At 42.2% G+C, this 21,462-nt stretch overlaps 1 protein-coding gene across 1 annotated transcript in view; it reads right to left on the reverse strand.

Annotated features, from left to right (window-relative positions):
* The window catches only part of LOC144797867 (vomeronasal type-2 receptor 26-like), a 124,357-nt gene that overhangs the window by 46,244 nt on the left and 56,651 nt on the right, over nucleotides 1-21,462 (reverse strand). The window contains exon 3 of the mRNA XM_078668669.1: nucleotides 3,348-3,639. Coding sequence (XP_078524795.1) covers nucleotides 3,348-3,639 — 292 coding nt within the window. The remainder of the gene's footprint in view (nucleotides 1-3,347; nucleotides 3,640-21,462) is intronic.

Raw genomic sequence — 21,462 nt, forward strand, 5'->3', positions numbered from 1 at the left:
ATGGTTGAAAAACAACTCAGTTGAAACAGGCGGCAACATGGTTGTCAACAAGGAGCTTAGACAAACTAAAGATGGCGGCACGCAATAAAGATACCGAGCCGAATGGATAGCGGCAACTGTGTGCGCCAAACATTCTACAGAACATGAAACAAGAAGAGTTTGCATGCAGTATGACGGAGGCACTCACTTGGCCACTGGATTCAAGATAGCCTGGCTGATGAGGATTATGAATTCGAGACCGGTCCCAGGATGCTTGTTTCCGGTCCAGGGAAGACATGGCTTGGCAGTTCGGGCTGGACTGTTCCCATGAGGCACAGGTTCAGACTGATTTGCATATGGCCATGTCTGAACTGGGGTGGCTGAGTGGGCTAAAGAATGGTGATGGATTAAACCCAGATCAGTTGACTGGGGGTGAGTGTTTGATTTGCTCAAACGCTCCGTTCATCATCCCCTTTTGTATCGTATGACGGCGGCATAGCAGGTGAGGAGAGACAGCACGCGTTTGAATTAATGCGTGCGCTGGAGCTCGTGCAACGCTCGTGCAGTAATGTTCAAATGGCAGCTGTTAAACTGCCATGTCGCAGTGCCAACCCAAAAAGGTATCCAAAAGGGAAAAAAAGTCACTGCTCACCTGAAAGCGTGTAGTCTCAGTCAACCGCACAGTAACACACACAAAGTTACAAACGATGTTGCACCACACATGACAAGTCGCCCTTGGAAAAACAGATAGGCTCACGTGTGGTACAGCTTCCTCTAGATGATGTTTGACGTACTGTTAGTTGTGGTTTGTTGACACCACAGCTGTTTGACCCTAAACACAACTTGTCATGTGGCATCATTCTCCCAGCAAATGCCACTGTAGAGATGAAAAACTCGGAATAGTGGTGATACAATAGCTTCAAATATGTCTCTTGGCTCAGTTCCAAAGCAGACACTGAACAGCCACACAGTCTGGGAAACGTCATTTTAGACAAAGTGTGTTCCAAAACAAATAGTTGTCAGGCACACACACTGCACAAAACCAATGAAGAATACTTTTCACCAGGCGATGCAGTTGAAACGGATGTATGACGTTACAACGCATGCTTTTACCACGCATGCTGTTACAACGCAGTTTTTACAACGCAAACCTTTACAACGCATGTCGCTTTGGGGTGCTGGATAGTGAATAGTTTAATTTACTATTCCAACTCCAGTACGCGTGGACACTAGGGAAGGTGTTGGATAGTAAATTAAATCTATTCCCTATCCTAGAGCGCCCCCAGCGCAATGCGTTGTAATGGTTTTCGTTGTAAAACCTGCGTTGTAAAAGCACTGCGTTGTAAAAGTTTTGTTGTAAAGGATGTTTCCCAGTTGAAACAGACTATAGAAACAGTAAGAACAGACCTTTTGAGATGCTGTGGGAACAGCAGACAGAGACTTGAGCTTCGTAGAAACTGGAAATGACACTTTTGCTTTGAGGGCGACCAGTGGGAGGTCACTAATGGGGCTGAAATGTGCCAGTAGTAGAGTAAGTGCAGCTGTAGTTAGAAGAGTTTCTTTAACTTGACAGGAGGTTACCAGATTATCCACACTTGAAGATGGAGGTCTTGGGAGGTAGACACGCGTGGTTCTTTGAGGTCCTCGTCACCATAAAATTGTAGTAATCACTCTACGCATGTAGATGAAGTTCAAGAGGATTTATTCAAGTTGGTTACAAGATTGGTAATACAGCCCCACCAGAAGCAGCCGGCAAGGTGCTCAGCCCTTCTCCAACTGTGGATTTCATACACCAACATTCTATGTTACATCATATCTAAAGAGTTACACTGGTGGAGCAGTGGATGACATGAAAAGCATAATAACTAAGATACTACATAGTTCAATGTTTGGTACTGCCAGTTCTCCATTGGCAAATGCAAGTGTCAATCACTGTGTCAATCACAGGCTACAGGTGATTGCTTCCCAAGAGGCCCATAGGAATGAATGGGGATATATTCGAAAATTGCGAATTTCTATGAGAAAATCGCAATTTGAGAATCGCAATTCCAAGGGTGCCAGGGTGTCCAAAGGACACCTGTTGCACCCCTGGAATGTGCATGTATGTACATGTGGCGCACATAAGGGCTTGCTTGTGCGCCACATGGCACTTTGAATTTATTTTTTAAAATGCACTTTAACAGGAAATCGCAAAATACCATCTACTTGGAGTAGGCGGCATTTTCCGATTCCTTAAGCCAAAATCGCAATTTGCGAAGCACCCCTTCATAGCATTTAAGGATTTGCAAAATTGCGATTCCTTAAATGCTTGAGCAAAATAAGGAATCGCAATTTTTGCGATTCCTTATTTTGCTATGTGGCCCATACATACCAAAACGCTGTTTGGGATTCGCAAACGCTTCCTACATATGCCCCTAAATCACTGCCAGGACTCTGAGAGAGTGTTCCGCCAGGCCGTACTAGTACTCCCTTCACCCCATGTTAGTTTCTGACATCTTTCATCTATTATTACACCACCCGGCAAAATCCACTGCCCTGCTTGTTCTCGAATCAGACGTAGTTCTAAAATGTGTTCTAGCCTTGAGATGCAGGATCAGAATCCACATGATTGTTTTATTGGGATAGTAAATTTTTTCCTAAGCTCCCATCTTAAATGTAAATGTAAACGTGGGATACTTGTAAAGCACACTGTTACACTGTCCTGGCGCTGTAGACCGCTGGGGAACCTGTCCTGGTTTTCCCTGTGAGATGGTCCCTTTCTGGGTATCTCCAGGGTGAAACCAGGCATCCCCGGCATCTGTGGGGGGCTGTTGTAGAGATGAGGCCAGCTTAATGCCCAGAGTTACCGAGTGTGTTCCCTGGTTAGAGTAGGCACTGAGGCGAGAATTATCGAGTTCGTTGACCCTGGTCCAAGACCCTGCCGCGTTGGGAATTGAACCTTGGTCCCGGGCCGTTCTCTGCTTACAGGTCTGCCGCCTCTAACCAGTGAGCCACACCTGTCTTACTTGACAGTTGGCCTTGCATCCTTCTTAAAATTACTCATAAAGGATTTGGTTAATTCTTAACAGAACCTCGCTGAAGGTTCATGGGGGGACATGGTAAGGCATATCTTTTTGGAATGAACTGGTGGAAATTTTTAAACAGATGAAATCAGAGTGTTTCATTAACATTAATTTTAATTTTCTTGTAAGGTGCAATACAACCTGAAATGTTGTGATAAAGATGCTATTTGAACGTGCATGCCCATTTAATATTTTAGTTTTCATCATGTTATTAAATTACTTGGCAGTTCAACTGTGATCTGACATAGTAGGGGAGCAATGCGCTGGATCTCAAGTTAGAGTAAGTAAATAATTATAGTGTGGTACCTGCGGGTATCGATACAGACCAAGGATGCGTGCTAGAAGCATGGAACGTGTGGAACCAGAGTCCCCAATAATTGCAGCTGGAGGGCGACTCCCATGACAGTTATAGTTTGGAACAGGCTTCACATGCTCTGTGAGCATCCAAAGGGTCCCATAGAGTGACCGCTGCACGGTTGTGCAAGAATCATAGATCCTGAAACCCAGAGAGACGTTGGGTAGCAGCGTAGATTTTCTATTGATCACCTCAATAGCAAAGACCATAGCCTGGAGCCACTGGTAATTTTTTAAAGATACCCTAGAAAGCACAGGATAGTAAAAAGAGAAAGGTTATAATTAATATGCAATGGTCTTGATCTATACTGTTTATACTCATATGTATTAATCTTTTTGACATCATCATAAGGAAGAATTAAGGACATAATGCCTTTGCAGTAGAAATAAAAAACAGGGAATACATGGATGTTCAACACCAGAGTGCATGCGTGCAATCACCAAACAAAAAAGCTGTGCAACAGCATTTCTTTGGTCCAACCAAGAAAAACATGAAGCATTGTAACTAGTTTTTTAAAGAAGCCATCCAGTGAATAATGTCACAATAGAATAATTTGTTTCTTTACACTGGATAGCCCCTTTATGGAATCTTAATGAAGCCAGTGCAATTCAAACAAAGTCCATTATACAGCACTAAAAATCCACTCAATTAGACTGTTAGATCTGGGTGTCTATAGTTGGCAGGGGTAGGTACCAATGTCCAAATAGGGACCCTTGCTTCTAGTCAGAGTGAGGGGGATACACTCTTTAGATAACCCCTGCTCACCCCATTGGTAGCTTGGCATGAGCAGACAGGCTTATCAACGGCAATGTGTAAAGTATTTCTACCAACACTCACAGTAACACAGTGAAAACACCACAAATTGACTCCACACCAGTTTAGAAAAATAAAGTACCTTTACTTAAACTACACAAGACCAAAACGACAAAAATCCAACATACACAGTTCAAGAATATGATTTTAAAAGAGTTCTAGGGTTTGCGTCACAATAATCCACAGTTGTGTCACGTTTAGCCCCAAAGTACCTGTAGATGCGACAAAAGTTCCAAATGGAAGCTGCAGCCTTGAAAATCAAGTGATGCGTCACTCTCGAGACCCTGGGGAGGCGATGCAACAGCCCAGCTGGGCGCAGCAGGCATGTTGCGACGAATCTGGTCTGTATGGGGAGGGATGCGATACCTTGTATGGATTCCGGTGGTAAGTTTGAGTAGGAAGCGTCTCGCACAGGCCCGATGCGACGATCTTCGGGACAGCGATGATCTCAGGTGCGGCGGCAATGCGCAGCTTCGATCTTCTCCTCTCACTGCGATGTCTCTGCGACGAAGTTCGCAGCGACATGATGCAGTCCGCAAGCAAGCGGTGCGGCGATCTCACCCAGCGATGACAGGCGCTGCGACGATCTCGATCTTTGCGACGGCGGGTATTTCCTCGCACTGTCGACGATGCGCTCCGCAAGCAAGTGATGCATGGAAATTACAGATTGTCTTCTTTTCTCCTTGTCCAGCTCTCCAAAAAGCAAGCACAACTTCCAGAGGCCCCACAATTGGATCAAGCACTGTAGGAAGGGCAGAACTCATACAGCAGAGTTCAGGGGGAAGCTGGGGGTGAAGTTCTTTTGTTCCTGGGACTTCTGAACAGGAGGCCAGCTCTTCTCAGGCCTTTGGAGATCTCTTCAAGCAAGGGGACAAAGCAACAGCAAAGTCCTTTCCCTCTACTTGGCAGCAAAGCAACTGCTGGTCAGCCCACAAACACACAGCAGGACTGTCCTTACTCTAAAGTTTTCCAGCTTTCTCCTTGTTAGAGGTTACTTCTTGATTCCAGGATGATCTAATTTTCTGTAGTTTGGATAGCTGTTTTTATACCAATCTTTCCTTTGTTCTCTAGAGGCAGAAAGGCCTTGGCTTAGTCAGAACCAGTTCAGGTCAGTTCCTGAGCACTTTGTTTTTCTGTCTTCTCCTTTCCTTTCAGAGAGAGGGGCAGGGTTGTCAGCTGCCCAGCAGGAGGTGGAGCCAGCATTGTGGAAGGCAGGCACAGCCCTATTCAGCCCCAGGTACTATCCCCGCACACCACTCAAGATGCAGATGCAGCTATTCAGCCTAGGGCTGACTCATCCAGCCTCCTGGGGGCTCCCCAGCCCCTGTCACTCACAAACCAGACAGTGAATTCACAAACAAGCCAAGGCACACAGAAAGGTCAGACAAGAGAACAGCCACTTTCTAAAAGTGCTGTTCTCAAACACAGGATTTAAAAAACCCCTTCCTAAAAGATGTGTTAATACATTTTGAGTTTAGGGATACCAGACTTTAATCTTCTATCTTGCTCCTATGGGAAGATATGCAGGTAAACATTATACACAGCATTCCCGATTATAGCCTATGGGCAAGATAGCCTTTCAATAGTGTAAAACTAAATTGGCAGTATTTCACTATCAGGGAATGTCACCTACATCAGGACATGCCCTACCTTTCACATACACTGCACCCTGCCCAGGGGGGTACCTGGGGCCTTCCGTAGGGGTGTCCAATGTGTACAGAAAGGAAAGAGTGGGGCCTGGCAAGTGGGGACACTGGTCAGGTCAGCATGGCAGTAAGCAACTGCACACAGGCACTGCAGTGGCAGGCCTGACACACCATTTTAGAGCTACTTATGTGGGTGGCACAACCAGTGCTGCAGACCCACTAGTAGCATTTGAATCACCAGCCCTGACACGCTTAGTGCACTTTACTAGGGACTTCTTGGTAACAAAAATATGCTAATCATGGATTACCAATCACAATAACAATTTCTACAGAGAGCATATGCACTTTAGCACTGATCAGCAGTGGTAAAGTGCCCAGAGTACTATTGCCAACAACCACAGGCCAGGAAAAATAAGGGAGGAAGAAGCAAAAAGTTTGGGGATAACCCTGCAAAAAGGGCCATTTCCAACACAGACAATGTTTTAATAGTATAAAAGGTACCCATTTATAGAAAATATAAAGGGCCCATATACACAGCCTTCTGGAGGGTTCTGGGAAAGACTTTACATTTCAGAGGAACATGCAGCTAAAGAGACCACTTAGAACAAACTCAAAATCTCCTTATATAATCATTTGGAAAATCATGTAATTCCCACACTTCAGATACTTTGTTCATTTTACACTGCAGACCTATGTACTATTATATGGGTCAACCCTAATCCGATGGTCTGATGAGACAAGCTTATAAAGTCATTCGCCACTCTATGTGCATACACTGTTCCCAATGAGCTCTTAACAAATTAAGTCTTTAAAAAAGTCAGAAATATCTGACGGGAACTCACTATATATGGCTAGCGGGATGGTAGTGGTATGCAACTCTATAGCTCCATGTAAATACTTATTACAACACCTCTCGGAAATCAATGCCTATATAGAACCTGAATCCATCATGATATTAACCTCAAAACTCCCTGCACATTTAAAGCTTTTGAGAATCTCTTCTTCTGACCCAGCTACCAAAAACTCTGCACCACATCTATGGAACCACACATCCATTAACATTAGCACTTCCATAGCTGTAACACCCTCTTGTTTCTCCTCTACCTTCTGTTTTGGTAATAGCATTATTGACTGAGTGAAGCTCTTATAGATTGTTCTGGGTTGGAATGGGAATAATATATCTGCACTTGTCAAAATGAAATGTTTACCCCAGTGGTAGTTTGACTAGAGTTAGAACAGTAAATTTGAACTTTCCTTAATCTTTCGGAGTTGCAATAGTGATGCGCAGAACCCAAGTTAAAGGGTTTAGATAATGGGTGTGGTTTTGACTTAAACTTGTTTATTGTTAGCACTGCAAAATGTGTTCCACCCATTTAATATTCAGATTTAGTTCTTTGTGGATCACCCTGTTGTTGACTTTTTACTGCGGTTGAGCCTCATTACATCTCTCACTCCCAATAATTGCATGGCAACTGGACTGCACATGTTTACTGCCAGTGTCTGCTTGTTAAGAAAAGGTCACTGCATCACAGCTAGGGTTAGAGGCACTTGGCTGGTTACACCTGAACACATGCACGCATTTGTGCACATTTCTGTGGGCAGCATGTGGGAGACTCCCACCATGCACAGCCGAGTAACTACACACAGGTAACCTGGTGCAAAGGGGACTCTACAAGGTTAGATTTGACCTGAAGTAGGCCTTATAATAATAATGGGCACCTATTGGTAAAGTCAGAGTCATTTACTGTTTTGTCTGCAATGAAACTTTATTATATACATAGAGGGAAGTCTGTCGTAGAGTGCAGTGTCTCTTCTCTTAGGCCTACAAAGTCCTGTGAGTTATGAAACTGGAGTAGGAAAGATGTTCCCAGTAAGTATTTACATTTCACAAGACCATACATGTACATCTCATGGGTCTTCCCGTACTCTCAGATTTCTCTGCCTTAGCTCGGGATGAGAGCCCAGGCATTTTAGCACACTGCCGGGCCAAGTAAATTACATTTCTCCCCAGCTGAGGGAACACAGGCTGCCCCACACAAAAACATATTTAACAGTGTTTCCCTCAGTGACCAAGGATGAAGGTGTTGGGATGGGATTAAAATCTGCATCTGCTAATTACCAGGCACACTGTGCCAGGGCTTTGGACCCACTGAACAAAAGAGGAATCCAATACAACTGAAGTCAACACAGGAGGGGGCTACTCCTTGATATTGTGGTGGAAAAGGCACTGTCACTGATGTCAGTGAGGGGGCAAACCTGGGACCCCAAAAGCAGAGGTGACTAGTGGCTCCCAGAGGATGCAATCTTGCTGTCTGAGCATGCTGTTCAGGATGGTTGGGACAGGGATGGAGAGGTGATGTAGCACCCTAGCACTGGCCATGGGTGCCTGGCTTCTAGTACTGTTCACCCCCTTTTAAAAGCTTTTGTACAAGGGAGAGGGAGGGCTGTTGGTGCTGTTTGTGACAGCCATGGACAACTGGAAAGACAAACTCCCTAATGCCCAAAAGGACTAAGGACTCTTCATCAGTTGTCTCCAGGACCAGTGGGTCTCTCCAAGGGACAGTGAGAATGTCCACCTTAAACCCCTGAAGACCAGATGAGGGAAAGATCTGGACTTTTGCAAACAAAGGTCAGGGACCACTGGAAACAGGTCCCTCCAAATTATACCGCTTTTCAGGCTAGAGCTCGCCGTGAGGTGTAAAATGAGCCCAGGATTGTCCAAATTGGCCCAACGGTTGATTGATAAACTTTGAATGCCCACCAAAGGATAAGCATGTGAGACTCCACTGCCCAGTGAAAAATTATCCCTGGGGTGGGCTAGGGCCTAGGTTTCAGCATACAATTAAATTACATATTTCAGGTAGGGACTTGTGTGTGGCTTCCTCCTTGTTTCTACTTTTGCCCCGGGCCCCCATCACATTAGGGGTTAATGCAAAACGGAGAGGGAGAGCTTGACAGACTCCCAATAGAGTTGACCTCAGCTCAGTCCCTGTGTCGTGGGGTAGCAGGCGGTCACCACATACCTAACTCCAGGGGATAACAGCACTGTCGGCTCCTGCGCAAGCCGAGAAGATAGCCCAGTGGGGTTGTGAGCTGTCTGTGTCAGTGGGAGGAGGGCTCCCCAAGCCAGCCGGTTGGGGTGCCTGTGAGGGACTGAGCTCCCTCAAAAACAATGAAAAAACAAGAGCAACAGTATGTGGCTCGCCCCGGCACTGCAGAAGACCTGCTACTGAATATTTCACTGCTCCAGGCTGAAGCAGAGAGGAGTTGGCCTAACGGCTAGGGCGCTCGACCTCGGACCTGGGGATCTGGGTTCGAGTCTCGGTAACGACGCCAAAACCTCCTGTGATTCTGGGCAAATCCCTTAATCTCCCCGTGCCTAAAATGAAAGTGTGTCCTCATGTAACGTTACTGGTGCTATGTAAAGCGCTCTGATACCTGATTCGGTTCGGGTCTAGTTCGCGCTATATAAAACTCTAAAAAAAAAAGAAAAGCACCCCATAATGCCCAGCTAATTTGCATCTTTTTTATACCTAGGTGGATAGTGGCACCTTCAATGATTCTGGAAAGTGTTGTGTGGGCTGCTTGTTTCCCACTAAAGTGAAATTGTGGATCTAATACTTGTGTAGGCCCCACATCCTACATAACTATTAATCCAATTTTCTACAGTTAGCAGTTATAATTTATGTTGTTTGAGTGCAAATACAGTTGTAATATATATTATATTTATCCGTAAAATTTCAGTTGAAAAGAGTAAGAATATGAATGTACAAAAAATGGAGTGGAACGCCATAGAAGGTGCCCGCATCGAGCCCTTGAGTCATCACATGTGTTATCCACTGAATGCGATATTAAGGACAAAAGTATTGATATTTTCCTTAGATTTCTCCTTTTACAATTTGCCACAAATAAATAGACATAGAGGTGTGTAACATCTTTAATGCATTATATATCATGCAATATGCAGCTTTTCTAATTTGATAATGATAATATAAATCTCTAGAAATTAGACATAGCATATACACTGCGATATGGAATTTGAGAGTAAGAATATGAATTTGCAAAAATGGGGTGAAACACCACATATTAGGTGACTCAGTTTAGCGCTGGAGTTGTCTCCTGAATATGATAACAATGACAAATGGAAGTTATGTTTTCCCCAGACTTCCCGTTTACAATAGGTTACTAATTAAAAGGCTTATAGTGGTAGATACCCATTAAATACACTACAAATTCCCTTTAATAAAAAAGGAATATGAATTTACAATTGTAGTTTTGTAAATACTAACATACTTGTAAATAACATGTTCATATAAAGCCTCTCTCCTTCAAATGTGGAGGCTGTGGCCATGAGGGTAGTCCTACTTCTGATTATAAAAACACATTCCAAAATGCTGTGGTGCTCAGGGCCGGAGTGGGAACTGAAAGCAGCCCTGGCACATGTTTCCAGACCAGCCCCCATCCGGCCCGTAGCAAGCGAGTGCAGCGAGCGAGACCGACTGCTACTGAAAAAAGACAGCCCAAAATGGTGAATTTTACATATTTAATTGTATCAACTTTCAAAGCACAGTAAATAGTAGATGATGACCTTAAAGTGCACCAGGTTACCCACCAAGTCATATGTACCCATAGACCTTCTTTCAGAGAGCACCAAAAATAAATACAAGAAGTGAATCAGAGAGAACAAAGTAAAAGTGAGACCAGCCCCCACATGGTGTGTAGCGAGCAAGCACAGTGAACAACCACTACTAGGGGGAGTTTGGGGGATTGTCCACCCAAGAAAATTTGAGACAGAAAGGCCAAAACAAAGCATTTTTCAACACATTTTTCATTAGATATTAGATTGTATTCACTTTTAAAGCATAGTAAATGATTACCTTATGGAGCAACAGGATACCCAGTCATAAATCACAGACATTCCTACAGAGAACACTATAAAATGAAATGTCGAGCACGGAACATGAATTTAAATATAACCAATTTATTCTTTATATAAAATAGCATAAAGTCATTTAAAAACGCACTTAAATTCAAACAATTGTGCAAGGCTTCAGAGTAAAAAGTGTACAAGACAATGAGTACTTCAACCCTTGTGGTACCAACACTTTTGCAAAGACCTGCTACTCTTTAGTGCGGCCAGAAGTAACACTTCCATAAAGGACTGATTTCCTTTCTTGGTGCAGCACGTCACTGCCAGGGTGTAATAACTGTAATATGTCAGTGACTGCACTTCTGAGGTGAATGCAGCAGTATGGGACACTGAGCACCCACTTTATTTATTTTAAACATTTGCTAACCCGTTTGCAGCAATGCTGTGCGTAGGTTGAGGCATTTTTTGTTTGCTTTTTATACAGAATGAATGATCTTTGTAGCTGGGTGGTGCAACATTTTTCCAATTAATTTTGATGTGTATGTATTCTCTAATGAGTTCTGGAAAAGCCCAGAGTGATGCTTTAGCTGAAATATAGTGAAGGTTCTCTGCCTCCTCCTGTCCCTGCTCACCACATGCCCTCAAGGTCCTCCTGGATTCCAGGTTGATGCATGTAGCATGTTTCGACCTCTGAGGGGTGGTGATGGCTCATGGCTGGCTAAGTTACATGGAGGATCGGGGTCCGGGGTAGCCGCTCCCCGAGTCATCAATCAGAGCCTGCCTGGCCTAGAGCCTGATGCCAGCCACCACCCGCTCCGCCCCTGCTCAGAACAAATAAAACCACTACGCTGTGGAACCGGGCCAGGGCCAGGGCCTAGCCCTGCTGCTCCTTGCCCCTTTAGGCCCCTTTTGCTTTTACTCCATTTCTCTGGCCCGGTCGGGACGCCCCCATACAGTGCCGCCCAGCGCCCACCACCCAGTGGTCGAAGTGGGGGAAAAAAAGTAGGGGAACTGTGGGCGGAGAATCAGAGGGCTGAATAAGCCATGGATTGGGGTCAGTGGGCGGAGTCAAAGGTGTGGCAGAAAGAGAAAAATATCCCAATTTTTAGTATTTGCTTTCTATTTCACTAACTGGTTACAGCTTATTATATTATTTAATTTAACCAATGGATACACATGTTTATTTAAGGTTTAATATTAGTTATTGACATTAAAATACATTCACAAAGTGGGATACGTTTCCAATCATAGAATGTCCCAAATATCCTTAAAAGTGGAATCGCAAGCCTTTTGTCTCCCAGCCATGGAGTTTCTGTCATCAGCACTTCTCCTCCCTTTTCCAGAAGAGCAGTTCAAACATGAATGGCAAAATATCCTAGTTTGCAAATGTTTTCCACATAATTATGGCTCTGTCATATTTGCCACATAATACATCATCTGCTGCATAATCGGACAATTTTAACTAAGACATTGTTTTATACCTCAAATGTATCAAAAGTTAGTAAGAAATGTGACTGCTGTGAAGTGGAGGGCCCAATGAAAAGATTGACTGGTCACCTTTCTCACTGCTGCGGTTGGTACTAATAAGTAAAAATCTTTGCAGAGGCTGTTAGCATGTGTAAAAATGTCAAAATAATAAAGTATCAGAAAACTTACAGCACCACTTATACCCGTGTAGGGTGTCAGAGCGCTTTACATCACACATATTACACAGAGACAATCAATCTTACGAGTGTGAATGGCTGAATAGGAAATGTTACATAAGAAAAAGGACTACAAGGTCTAGGAGTCACATGACAACCATACTGGTAAACAGCATAACTTAATAGTGATTGTTCTAGAGAAACACAAACTCAGAATTTAAAATGTAATAACATGGTTGGGGGTTCTCTTTAATAATCAGAATTCATTTCTACCCAAATAAACCCTTTTTTGTAACATTAGGATAATCAAAGACTGGGGAAAAAACCTTAACACTCTAATTTATACCTTGCAGTTTGCATGCAGCTCTTAGATGACAGTTAATAGCTCACTGTTCTATGTTAGGATTTTAACTTATTAACTGCAAGTAACAATAGGGCCTCTCTGGCAAAAGCAGGAACCCACTGACCTTTTTACATTATGCAAAAACAATTGGTTAACAGAATGCATAACAATGTCACGCATTCACCTCAGTACAGAGATCTGGGCCTAAATCCATTGTTTTTTTGCTCACCATGCCATTCCAGTTTGACCCCAGCTATATGCAAATCAGTCTTGACCCTGTGCCCAATGGAAACAGCCCAGCCCAAACTGCCAAGCCAGGTCCTCCCTGAACTGGAAACAAGCATTCTAGTACCAGTTTCATTTGTTGCAGTTACACTATTTACATTATCTGCACTTTGTGATCTGTATGGTACATGTTCTTAGCAGCAGGCACATTAACCCTCTTTCCATGAGTCAAAACGTCCACTAGACTAAACACCTTCTGTCTCTACTAAGAAGATGATTCACTGGAGTTATCATGACATTTTTATTGTTGCAGAAAATTGTTGGAGGCCAGGAAGGAGGCAGCAAGTGCTTTTCAAACCATATTATACTTGCAAACATGATGCCCCCACCTGAAGTCAGCACCAGTCGTGGTCCGTGCAGGTAAGAGCGGTGGGAGGTGGGGCAGGGTAAAGGGGGATTTTGAGGGGCAATGCAGAGGGAAAATTAAGTATGTATTTAATTTTCCCTCTGCATCATCTCTCAAAAACCCCCTTACCCGGCCTCTCTGCTTCACTGCTGTTACCTGCATGGACCGCGGCTGGTCAGCGCCTGGTGCGGTCGGACTGCCCTAGAGCCACCCTGCTCAAGGGTCCTGTGACCTCAGTGACAAAGTCACTGTCACTCTACGGTGTACTGCTTCGTAGGCCTGCCTGCAAGACTGAAGGTGAACTTCAGAATGAATTGTGGCGGACAGGCCTTCTAGGTTAACCCACACTTGCCACTGCTAGGGTCCACCTGCTGGTGCTAAGACACGAGGGCTTCTAAGGTCTTGTGGGGCCTTCTAAGGTTTAGCATGGGAATGTGCTCCCTCAGGAGAGTGGTCTGGTAGACTGGTCATGAAGGCTGAACTTGGGTCTCACCATACTGCCCCACTGAGAGAAACTTGCACTGCACTGACCCACTATGAACACCTGGATGTGACTTAATTCAAATTGCGCACTAGACAAGAGCAATATGCTGGCTTAAAAAAAAAGTTTACAACATTCTAGAAAAAGCTAACACTCATAGGGAATACAAGATTAAGTAAAGCATGTGAAATGTAAGCAGGAAACAACATGGTTACCGTTTTCTTTTAACACTCATTCAGAAATAAGTGAGTGATTTTGCCTGAAAAGTTAAGGCCATTACTACAGGGCCTAGAAGGGACACGTTTCAATGCCCATTGCTAATATCCTTACAAAACATAAGCAGTTTGGTTTAAAAAGACCACGTTTGTGAACACAAAGCCGCTGTACATACTTTGTTTTCCAATTCACCCATCAAGCAGGTATTTCAGTACCTCCAGAAATAGTGCACTTTCCCACCCAGGGTAAGCAATGTTGAGAGATGAGAAAACAAAAGTAGCACTTCACTGTCATACACTGTACAGTGGCGCTAATGGGTTTAGGTGTGAATAAATCAATCTGGCCACCTTGCAACTACCCTGTCTTGCTTTAGTTTGTTAGTTAGTTAGTTATTTTTTTATATTCCGAATGTTTTATTTCTCTCCACCCCGGGGCTGCACACTTAGAAATTGAAAAATGTCAGAAAAAGAGACGTTTCCAGCAAACGTGATTTTCTTTTTTGGATCCTTTTCACAAGGGAGCAAATAAACGAAAGGAGGAAAGAGGAGGTAATGCCTGGCTGTTCTTAATGTAATGACTGTCTCTGACTCACGCAGGGGTCAGTTCCACGCGCTCAAATCAGCCCCAGCAACAGAACCGGCCCCCTGTCACAAAACCGGCCCCCACCCCCTCCAGCCTACCGGGGGATTGCCCGGTGCCCGGACTTACCAGTCAGGCCCTGGTGGCGCTTTATACAATGTGAGCATGCGCCTCGGAATGCCAAACAGGAACAACATTGTTCACTGGTAAGCATTGCGTTGTTTTTCATAACATTACAACGTGTAGATAATTATTTAACATAAACATCATCCTGGCGGTGGGAGTTATGATGTAAATCCCATTTTAATTTGTAACCTTTCCTTGGAGATGTCAAAGGGTCTCTTGTTAATCATCTACAAAGCACATCACAAGCAGTGTGGCAGTTAAACACTGTGAACGCGCTGTATGAAATGCCTGATGGAAATGATATAGTTCACCCCCAAGTTACGTAGGCTGATTTGAAACATTAAAAAGGATATATGATTTTCTCTGAGAGTACCCAATTTTGGTTTGGCGCTTCTACACTCTGCGCACACCCTATGGAACATTAAAACAAAGTGTCATAGTTTACCTATGATTATGTGAGATGATTTTGAAACATTATCAAGGTTGTATAATGTTGTCGTTAGTATTCTTTACCCGACTTTGGCAATTTTCACACCTTGTCATTTGGGGGCAATCTGATGATGGAGAAAGGGCTCATGAAAAAGAGACTTGCTTGGATGCAATCTTCTCATGTAACCCCATATTAAAACTTGTTTGTGGAAATAACATGCTTTTACATGACACTTGAGTATCAGAATGAAGCTTGCATATGTGTTTTACTAACCAGCAACTCAAGAGTGATGCTAAGATGGCCGCTAACTGAAATTTTTAGTGCGCATGCATCTACTGCATCTAAGTAGTATGACGTATCTATGCTTGGAGGGAAACTTTCTGCACTTGCGCTAACAAGATGGCCGCTTGAAACTCACATGCTTGCCACCTGCTTGCTGTAACACTAAACCCAGCTATTATACTAATGCTAATGCGGGAATAATAATAATAAGTACATGGGATTAGAGTACATATAGGTGGTATACAGTGAAACCATTTACTTTAGATTTTTACATTTGTCTTTTGACTCGTTCAATAGCTCTTATTATGGGCCTGCAGTTATGAGCCACAGTCAATTCCCTCTCGTTCTGCTACGCATGTGTGATGAAACCTAGCTGGAAGACGCCATGTCAACTTGAACTTTGGTCAAGGCTGAAAAACTGTTACATTCATGGTAACCGGAATGACAGTTCACTGAAATGCATGATAACTACCGTTTTTTTTCTCTAAATTGCTACAGTTACATTGTGAATACGGGTGGGAATAAAGACTGATGTATAAAATGTAAGGTGTGGGATTTTAAACAAAGAGCTGACAGAAAATATTATGAAATAAGCATAGTGTGATGAGCACCTCTCCTTGCCTGTCCAATCAGAATTTGGAGTTTCATGAATTTGAAACATTAATGGGTGGTCCAAGCATACAGAAAAGTATAATTGAATGCAGCATTAGTTAGTTAGTTATTCAGAGCTAAGAGCACAGAGGAGACAGGAGACCGGGACGCTGCCGGAGGGGAGGTAGGACGATACAACGCATACCATTACAACGCATGCCTTTACAGCGCATTTTTTATATCGCAAAGACCCTTTACATCGCATGATTTTACATTGCATGTCACTACAACGCATTTTTACAAATTACCTTTACAACGCATTTCATTACATCGCAAAATACATTTGCAACGCATACCATTACATCGCATTTAAGGTAAGTGTTGGATAGTGTAGGGGGTATAATTACTATTCTAACTCCAGTGAGTGCAACAGTAGGGTAAGTGTTGGATAGTGAAGTGGTAAAAATTACTATTCTAACTCCAGTGAGTGCAACAGTAGGGTAAGTGTTAGATAGTGTAGGGGTAATAATTACTATTCTAACTCCAGTGAGTGCAACAGTAGGGTAAGTGTTGGATAGTTTAGGGGTAATAATTACTATTCTAACTCCAGTGAGTGCAACAGTAGGGTAAGTGTTGGATAGTGTAGGGGTAATAATTACTATTCTAACTCCAGTGAGTGCAACAGTAAGGTAAGTGCTGGATAGTTTAAGGGTACTATGCATTGTAATCGTATGCTTTGTAATGTCTTGTGATGTAATGCCTGAGTTGTAGTGACATGCGTTGTAATGGTATGTGTTCTAGTGACATGCTATGTAATGTCTGCGTTATAATGGCATGCGATGTAAAGGTTGTTGCGATGTTTAAAATGCGCTGTAATGGTAGTGCGATGTAAAAGTTGCGTTGTAAAGGTTGTTTCCCATCGGAGAGCATAGAGAAGTCCCAGATTTTGATGCTGAAGAAGAATCAAATTTGAGAACCAATTATGTTAAGCAAATTAATTTAGAAGAAGATCGTAGAAGAATCTCGAGGAGGAAGAGAGTGGCAGAGAGGGGTGCTACGCAAGCGTCGGTGATAGAGAGGTCGTCTGTCTTGTCCTGAATCCTGTCCTGAAGCCTTTGTTTGGCAGATCTTTCCTGGGGGCCCCTTCCCAATTCCTAGGCCTGGGAGTTGGTTTCCACACCATAGTTGGTAATCATATCTATATCTGTATATGCACTTACGTGAATTTCTCTCTGTCCTCTCCTTTCCAAGCAGTGTCATTGCAAAGTATAAATGAATGTATTCTTGATTGATATTTAGAATTTTCCTTCCTGAGAGAGACAGAGTTTATTCCGTGCTGTGTAAATTGTTCACAAGAATTTAATCTGAGATAAAATGTTCAAAGACATCCCGACTCTGTGATCATTTCTAATGTGTAAGTAATTAGAAATCTTACGTCATTTCACCATCAACTAGTTCCAACTAAATGGTCCATTGACCAGAGGAAAGAACTTTTGTTCAGTGAAAAGATTAGTTAGGGACTAAAGATAATTAATCCAGAGAATTACAAAAACATGATTCCAGCGTTTATTACCTGTGTGATGTGAGGTGAATTTATGGTCCCAGGGGAGTATGTGGTTTTGGATTACCTGTTGCTGGTAACCCGCAGGATCAAGATCTAAATGTTAGACTGTTGTTTGGAACAATCAGCAGAGGCATTTTTCAAATAAAATATATTATGTTAGGCATCAGGTCTGGTCTGTAGTGTCATGAATTTATTTTATTAATTTTTTTAGAACCGCAGAGATCAATCCCTTCAGATTTTTGGAGGACTACAAACAATACAGACATCCGAAAATGGACTTAAATTAAGAAAAGTTTATAGATATATAATTTATAGAAAAGTGTGGGTCAATAACAAAAAGGTTCCATATTAAAGGATCTTTTATACTGTGATGTAGAATAGGAGGTTTAGTATATAGTCCTGAGTGGGACCTAATCAGTTTTATAAAACGATTTTCATTGAAAGTGGATCTAATTTTTATTGGCTATTTGTGTGACACTATATCTAATACATCTAATATAACACATTAGATGACTATGGTTAATATGTTGGTAGTAAACAAAAGTAGGTGCACTTGGTCATTTGATAAGTTTAACCATACTGATGACATTAAGACACCATTGGTAATGCTGAGCGGTGTAGGCCCTGAATGGTGAAACATACATTTCAAATGCCGTCCATGCTTTTGGATGTATCCAATGCAGTTTCATGTGCATTATTAACAGATGAACTGTATCAAAGAGGAGCCACATAGTCAAGTTTTACAGTTGTTTTTGTATGTATGATGGTTTTAATTTTACATGGACAAATTGCAAATAGTATATATATTCTTGTAGCTCAGATAAAGTCCACAGAGGGATGAAACGCATTGACTATGGCTACAATCAAAAATGCCTTTAGAAGAAGAGCAACAATAACGAAGTGAGCAATATTGTGACTTGCTCATTGTCCTATATGGAAGCTCAGACATTGATCTTCACTAGAGATTGCATTGTATTACTTTAAAAATAGTTCTCTCTGGAGTGCTGAATACCACAATTCAAATTTACGTGTACATATGGCCTGTACTGATTTCCCATACTCGAGCACCCTTCCTTCTTGGGTATTTTGTATTGATGGATGGGGTATTAACTGTCTCAGTCACTCTTTTGTAAATTATTTATTAAATATTTTTTATTACATGTATTAAAATAAGTAAAATTATTTATAAAAATAAAATCATTTTCTTAGACACTTGTTATTGACATCAAAAATGTTCAAATCGTTTTTTGTAGATGTAACATAAAATATGAGCTTAATCAAAAAAAGACATTTTATATCATAATAAATGCTGTCAGTAAATGACTTACTCATTTATCAATCAGTTTTTGTTAATACATTATTGATCATTTAAAAAAAATATAAAATATAAAACTGTTTTATTAAACAATTTGATAATGATTTTTACACTTGGATCAATGTAACAGTAGTAGCTTACTGATTTCAAATTTGCAGCAATTTTTTAATGCTAATTGCATGTTTTTAGTCTTCAATAGTGATGACTATGGGGGTGCAGCTTTGTGTTTCAGGTAAGGGTATATTTTTATGATTTGTAAATGATAGTGGTACGTTGGTGGTTCTGAATTTAGGTTAGTGTTTGATAATTTGTTTAGTTAAAGTGGTTCCGTTAATTTGGAAATCATTATAGTTAGTTTAGTAAGTGGGACAGCAATGAGTAATTCATCCAGTTAAGTTTAAATTGTTGCTTTGTAGATACATGATTCCACTTATGTTGCATGGGATATTTTAGGTTATTGTTTTTTTGCTATAGGAATTCTTTGATTTTTGAGTGGGAATGGTGGTTTTGTTTTTGCAGTACTTCAAGTCAATTGAAATGAGGCAAAGAGACAAAGGAAAATATCAATGATTGGCTTGAAGTACTCAATCCAAATTTTGGACATACATCTCTTTTTCTAGATAATAATAGATGATAATAGAGAGAAAAAAATATTTATAACCCTCAAATGGCATGCTTCACAAAAATGCTTTAATTTATTCTCTTTGTAGTTTTATACCAGCATCAATCCAGAAACAGTGTTGGTCCTGAAGATAACCCTTAATAAAGGGAATTTGAAACGTGTTGACCTTGTTGCACGACAGAAGGTGGTGATAAATAAACAACCACACATAGGCAATCCTAAAAGGAACATCGGATGTCTTTCTGTATCGAAATGAAATGTTCTAACAACCACCCTAAGGGGCCTATTAGGATGGAAGGCGGACTCTAGTTTGTGATGCTGGGACTGGCCGCCAGTGGTGCGGTGGTCCTGCACCAGCAATTAGGATGCCACCGCCACGGTGGTGTTGGCATCCCTCATCCACAACATTGTGGCGGGCGGTGCTCACCACCCGCCATAATGCTGTGGATGCACTGTGTGCATTTGCATGCACAATGTGACAGGCACTGCGAGGTTCCTGCCCCGTCGTCCATGCCAATGTATGGGACCCCCTTGTGTCCCCCCACCCCCTCAACATCCAGGGGGCCCACAACGGGCCCCCAAGCCAGGAATCCGCATGCCTTTCAGTGGCATCAACGCCGCCATGGAAAGGCTGCTTCCCGCTGGCATCCTAATATGGCTGGTGGTGTCTAGCAGACACCGCCACTGTATGAAACCCTTTTCTGCCTGGTCGACCCCTCAACCGGGTGTAAAATCAGTGGACGGTCATCATAATATGGCGGGGGGAAATAGTAGGCAGGCGAGGCAAGATGTAGGGCAGATTGCCACTGCCATGCGGGCGGTGGCGATCCGCCCTACATCATAATAGATCCCATAATGTGCATAAATAGGGAATTTTCTTTAGGAAATGTACTAGAGTAGGACAACTCCATACATGTTTACTTATGTCCCTTGTTCGTTTGAGTATGTAGGGTTAAAACATTGACAAATGTATGGTGTTGTTATGGAAAGTGAACAATTTTACTGTTTAAAATTATTTAAGGTTTTTAAAAATAATGATTTGTTAAAGAAAACTAAAATCTTGATCATCTCAACTTGTAGGAGTGGCCCAAGAATTCTGCTCTGCCAGCTGAGTTTGTGTACGCTCCGTGCGTAATTGAGCAAAACTCCATGAAGTGATGCGAGCAGAGTGTTTTTTCTTGAGTGACTCCCAATGGTAAGTTGGCGAGCGTTTGTGAAAAAAATGCGCTAGACCTCCTCCCGGAGAGATTTCTCATTGCAGGCGGTCGTAGCCAATTGTGGATGAACTAATGTTACCATGTAGTAAGAAAAAAGCACTTGCACTTTAGCACCAGTCAGCAGTGGTAAAGTGCACAGAATCCTAAAACAAACAAAAACAAGGTCGGAATATTGGAGGGAAGCACTCAAAAAGTTAGTGGAAGCGAACCCTAAGGCTCTCAGGTCTAACAGTTTGCTTGTGTGATGGATCGTACAACACACATACAAAAGTTTAAATGGAAGTCTAAGCGTACCCATGCAGTTGAAAACCTATGTTAGGCTCCTACAGACTTCTTTTCACTATGGATCGTGTGTCGCTATGGATAGTTATTTCTGGGGCCTTTTCCACCCCATCCTTGGCACACTGTTCCCATTGATTGTATTGTATACTTATCAACTTTAGTGACCAGTTAATAATTGTAACTCTAAATGCCTTTTCTTAGAAGGCCAATTTTTACAATTTATGACGACTTTGTCAGCTTCAGAAAGAGCAAAGCTATTTATCTCAGATATTTCTATCTATGTGGTTTACCTAATTTTATGATTGTAAGCTGAAGTGTCCAGTATAATTCTTGAAAGCACTGGACTTACATCTTCGCAAATGGAAAAAGATATTTATCTCAGATAATTTTCATCCACATGTTTTACCAAATTCTA

This window comes from Lissotriton helveticus, chromosome 12, assembly GCF_964261635.1.
Source record: "Lissotriton helveticus chromosome 12, aLisHel1.1, whole genome shotgun sequence".
In the NCBI taxonomy this organism is placed as follows: Eukaryota; Metazoa; Chordata; class Amphibia; order Caudata; family Salamandridae; genus Lissotriton; species Lissotriton helveticus.